The 5,678-nt window shown below is 41.6% G+C and overlaps 1 protein-coding gene across 1 annotated transcript; it reads left to right on the top strand.

Annotated features, from left to right (window-relative positions):
- Positions 1 to 3,222: 3,222 nt before the first annotated feature.
- Positions 3,223 to 4,259, top strand: LOC131650078 (uncharacterized). Its single transcript, XM_058919819.1, has 3 exons — positions 3,223 to 3,429; positions 3,529 to 4,141; positions 4,243 to 4,259. The coding sequence occupies exons 1-3, from the start codon at positions 3,223 to 3,225 to the stop codon at positions 4,257 to 4,259; spliced, it is 837 nt and encodes a 278-aa protein (XP_058775802.1).
- The last annotated feature ends 1,419 nt before the right edge of the window (positions 4,260 to 5,678 follow it).

Here is a 5,678-nt window from a genome sequence, read left to right as displayed (position 1 = left end):
TCTCACAAGTACGAGGTCTTGAGAAGGGCGAAGTGATTTAATTGGATGAGATACTTTATTTCCGTGTGCGAATGTGATAATTAAGCCCTTTAGGTGAGACTTTGATAATCAAATCTTTCAAGCGAGACTTAGACACTCGAGTCCCTCAAGCGAGACTTAGAATTTCGATTCCTTCAGCAAGACTTAGATAGTTAAGCCCGTCCGGTGAGGCATAGACACTCGAGTCCCATAGAGATTGTTCATTTTTGCAATATCAGTGTTTGTTGTTCCTTGGATGGAGCTTGGACGAGTCCTTTAAATTATATTTTTGTCATTTTCCTTCTATAGGCCCTTTGTAGGTCCTTCAAGGTTTATCAACCAAAACACTCGGACCTTATGAAGAATGACCTTGTTTTGGATTTCTTTCTTCATAATCAGTTGTCCTATGTGTGTGTATCTCAATGTTGATGAGGACTATAATAGTATTATGCTATATAGGTGACAAGGCTCATTCATTGAAGGTCTAACTTACAATTGCCTTATAGACAACAAGGATCCTTTGTTGAAGGTCTGACATACAATTGTCTCATAAGCGACAAGGATCCATCATAGAAGATCCAACATACAATTGCCTTATAGGAAGCATGGATACTCGATTGAAGGTCCAACGTACAATTACCTCATAGGCAGCAAAAATCCTTCATTGAAGGTCCGAAATACAGTATCCTTATAGGTGGAAAGGATCCTTTATTGAAGGCCCATCATATAGTTGTCTTATATACGAAAATGATACTTCTTTGATGGTCTAGCATACCATTTACCATATCACCAGATAGTTAAGAAGACGGGGCGCCTCATTAAAAACCTATGCCATTGCAAGGGAAAAGTACGGTCCAATGGATATAAAAAATAAATCTTTGGGAGGATTCATACACTGGCGAGCTATGGACTTCGCCTTATCAAACAAGAAACATTGAATAATTAACTATACTAATATATCATATTAACTGAGTTCTAGGTTTTGAGAATAAGTCATTCGACTAGTTTTTCTGTAATACCTGGTATTATATTTATCCAGTTACTAATTCTAAATTAAATTGAGATGAGTAATAGATAATTATAATACACATTCTTACTAATAGGTTTATCACTTAAACCATGTCAATTAGTGAGAATGAGGGTATTATGGACATTTCCCACTTAAATGAGAATTAAGGTGTGTTTGGCTTTTATGTTGCTAATCTTATTGAAGCAAAAAACCAGAATTTGTTTTTGTGAAGAGAGAAGAAGAGAACGTGGGAAGAGAGGAAGAGGAGAAAAGGTCTCAAACTTGGTACAAGCTCACCTCCTTGCATGCACCAGATTCTGTTCCGAATCCTTATTTCTATCATCATCTTGCTTCAGCATCTCCATTATCATCCTTTGATTCTTCTCTAAGGTGAGTCCTTAGATAGAAACCATGGGTTGCATGTTGGGTTTTATTTGGGGATTTAGGGATTGTGTGATCATTCTTGAATTAATGGTACTGATCATGTTATGTCTGCTTATATCCTTGTTGGTTGATGTTTCTGAACCTGATGCATGTCTTTAATTCGTGGGAATTTGGTTAGCAATGTAAGGGATTAATTTAGAAGCACTTTTTGGGACTGGTATAGATTCAGGAAATGCAGAAAAATGGTTCTGGTTCAGTGTAACCGGTTACGGGTTTTGGTGTAACCGGTTACGCTGTTGAAAAACTGAGAATCTGGGCTTTTTGCGTGACCGTAACCGGTTACGGTTCCTGGTGTAACCGGTTACACTGGGCGCAGAAGCAAAATTCAGAAACTTGGGAAATTCATATCTCCCACCTCGTACGTCCGATTGACGCGTACTATATACCGTTAGAAAGCTAGTTAGATGTATTATCTAGGAAAATTAGCTTTGGTGTAAAAATGATATTTTTCGATATATCTGACGTACCTTCTGTTATGTGCGACATTGATAACATGTGAAGCATATGTATTTTGGACTGAATTTTTCTCCTTTATTCTTGATGGCTGTATTATTGCTGCATATATATTGTCATCTTTATGCCCCCTTCCACGTGGGAATGATCTGGTGTATACTCATTGGTGGAAAGGGATAGCCGGGCATATTCACCGCTCTCAATGAGAATGATCTGGTGTATACTCATTGATCGGTATGATATATGTGGGTACTCGATGGGAATGATCTAGTGTATACTCATCGTGTTACCTAAAGAAATGCTAGTGCTTGGTGGGAATGATCTGGTGTATACTCACCATGTACTGAAAAAGGCATTTCCTCTGGCAGGAAAACATCGGATGTTGGTACGGTGAGATAGTGATACCATATCGGTAAGATCACTTGCTTATTCACCCCTATTGATGCCACATAGGCAATATCAGTAGGTCCTCTCCGGTGGGTTGGTACAATCATTGCGACGTGATTGTGCTAGCAACTTTACACTTGTGTGTTGTTTGCGTGCTTAATAATATCTCATTGGTTAGTCATGGGACTTCCATTGATGATATTGCCCTTGTTGTGTATTTGTACCTGACCGTGAGGAAAACCACGGACCCACGGCGGATCCGTTTGCTTGTATGTTCCCTTTAGATCCGAGTGAACTAATAGGATAGGCGGACTCACTGAGATTTAGTAATCTCATCCCATTCCAATTATATTTTTTCAGGTGGTTCGAGGCAAGATCGCGGTAAGGGAAAGATGGATTAGATCTCTTGGCGATGCTTGGATGTTTCTTTTAGTTTCTATCGTGCTTGATAGTTTATGTATTTTGGACATGTACTTTTATGATGTACTTGTGTTTTGGCCATGATACATTCGGCTTTGTATTCGTACACTTCTAATTTCTGCTGCAAAACATTATGTAATTGTTGCCTTATGAACCATTTATAATACTTTATGCATATTATTCTAGACAAATATGTGTGAGGTGTTACAGTTGGTATCAGAGCAGGTCGATCCTCGACTTTGCTAAGACACATCATAATGCAGTACAATTCTGCCTCATATGTGTATAATCAGTAAGATTCCTTATGTCTTATTTATGGTATTGAGCCTGATCAACTTGATCCCATGCGTAGGACAGACAGGGAGATGGCTGAGCAACGCAGAGGTCCCGGAAGGCCCAGAACTAGGCATGTGGAGCCCGAGCAAGAAGCCGGAGGTGCAGGCGTGCCTTGGCAGCAGATGATGCAACAGATGATGCAGCAGAACCAAATGATGGCTCAAATGATGCAAGGAATGCAGGGGCAACAACCTCCTACTCAAGCTCCCGTTCCTCAAGCTGCAGCTGGACCTGATTTTCGTGCCTTCTTCAGGATGGATCCTCCAGAGTTTGTTGGCGGACTTGATTCCCTCTTGGCTCATGATTGGCTAGCTGGTATGGAGAGGGTGTTTCAAGCTATTCAGTGTACTGAAGAAGAGAAGGTGATCTTTGCTACTCAGAAGATGAAGGGGCCAGCTCTTAGGTGGTGGAACACTGCATCCACTTATTTCACCACCCAAGGGATTCCTAAGGATTGGCAGCACTTCAAAGTGGCATTCTTGGAGAAGTACTTCCCTAATAGCGTGAGGACCCAAAAGGAGAGAGAATTTCAGAACTTCAAACAAAGTGACATGACTGTTTCAGAATATGCAGAGAAGTTCGAGGATTTGGCTGATTACTCCCGGCAGGCTGTTTATGCTCCAGATGAACTATGGAAGATCGATCAGTTTATGATGGGATTGAGGGCCGACATTGCTCATAGCGTTTCTCAAAGAGAGTTCACTACTTATGCCGAATGTCTAAGGCAGTGTTATGTTGCTGAAAACAGTTTGAAAAGGGTTCAAGAAGAGAGGAACCAGAACAGGGCTAATTTCAGAGAGCAAGGGAGATCTACTCAACACTTGAGGCCCCGTAACCCTCCACCAAAGAAGAAGCAGGTTTATGGTGACCAATCGACTCAACCGCCTCATTGTCGTAGGTGTGGAAGGAAGCATACTGGAGATTGCCAGCTTGGTTCTGTGACTTGTTTTAGATGTGGCGAGCAGGGCCACATAGCTCCACGCTGTCCACAAAGGAGGATTCCTGAGAAGACTGCAGGTCGTGTTTACACTTTGGATTCAAGGAAGGCCAAGGGAAACAACAATCTCATTGCGGGTACGTGTTATGTTAACAATCAACCATTATGTGTTTTAGTTGATTGTGGAGCCACTCATTCTTTTATCTCCACCGAGTGCGTCTACCGACTTGGTTTGGAGGTTATTCTGTTACCTGAACCCATGATTATTTCTTCGGCAATTGATGATACCGTGGAAGCTCAACTAATCTGTAAAGATTGTTCAGTCTCTTTTAATGGTCGCGAGTACCCAATTGATCTAATTTGTTTACCCCTCAAGAAGCTTGATGTCATTCTAGGGATGGATTGGTTGTCTCTTAACTCGGTGTACATTGGTTGCAAAGAGAAGGCCATATTCATTCCTGCTGAAGAGACTTCTTCCGACGATGCAATTACCAAGTTGATAGAAGGTACAATCAGCACGGTTAATTATCTCTTTTCTCAAGAAAGATCCTTTCTTTTGGTTCTTTCCAAAGAACCTTCTGTGAGAGTTGAATTGTCGGAGATTCCGGTGGTGTGTGAATTTCCTGATGTGTTTCCTGAGGACATCACTTCTCTTCCTCCAGAAAGGGAAGCGGAATTCTCAATTGATCTTGTTCCTGGAACTGCCCCAGTTTCCATCACTCCTTACAGGATGTCTCCTATTGAACTCAGAGAACTGAAGCGTCAATTGGAAGAGCTTCTTACTAAGCATTTTATCCAACCCAGTGTTTCTCCATGGGGAGCTCCTGTTCTTTTGGTAAAGAAGAAGGACGGAAGTATGCGCCTGTGCATTGATTACCGTCAGCTGAACAAAGTTACCATAAAGAACAAATATCCTCTGCCACGAATTGATGACCTCCTAGATCAGTTGAAAGGAGCCAGTGTGTTCTCGAAGATTGATCTTAGGTCAGGATACCATCAGATCCGAGTGAAGAGTTCGGATGTACCTAAGACTGCATTCAGGACTCGATATGGTCACTACGAGTTTTTAGTTATGCCTTTTGGTGTGACTAATGCTCCGGCAGTTTTCATGGATTACATGAATCGAATCTTTCAGCCATATCTGGATCAGTTCGTAGTGATCTTCATTGATGACATTCTTGTGTATTCTCGTACTCCTGAAGATCATGAAGAACACTTGCGGATCGTGTTATCTACTCTTCGAGAGAAACAGCTGTATGCCAAATTCAGTAAGTGTGAGTTTTGGCTATCCGAAGTAAGTTTTCTTGGTCACGTCATCTCAGGAGGAGGCGTAGCAGTGGATCCTTCTAAAGTAGAAGCAGTGGTGAATTGGGATAGGCCAAAGAGTGTAATTGAAGTCAGAAGCTTCTTAGGTTTGGCAGGTTATTACCGGAGGTTTATCATGGGGTTTGCTAAATTAGCCTTACCATTGACAAAGCTTACGCGAAAGGAGGTTGCTTTTGAATGGGATTCCGAGTGTGAACAAAGCTTCCAGAAACTTAAGAAGAAGTTGACTACTGCACCCTTGTTAGTGATTCCGGATCCAAACCGATCCTATGAGGTGTACTGTGACGCTTCTAAGAAAGGTTTAGGTGGAGTACTGATGCAAGATGGCCAGGTGGTAGCTTATGCCTC

The sequence above is a fragment of the Vicia villosa genome, linkage group LG2 (genome assembly GCF_029867415.1).
Source record: "Vicia villosa cultivar HV-30 ecotype Madison, WI linkage group LG2, Vvil1.0, whole genome shotgun sequence".
In the NCBI taxonomy this organism is placed as follows: domain Eukaryota; kingdom Viridiplantae; phylum Streptophyta; class Magnoliopsida; order Fabales; family Fabaceae; genus Vicia; species Vicia villosa.
The sequence above is the reverse complement of the archived record's forward strand: the minus strand, read 5'-3'. Positions and strand labels throughout refer to the sequence as shown.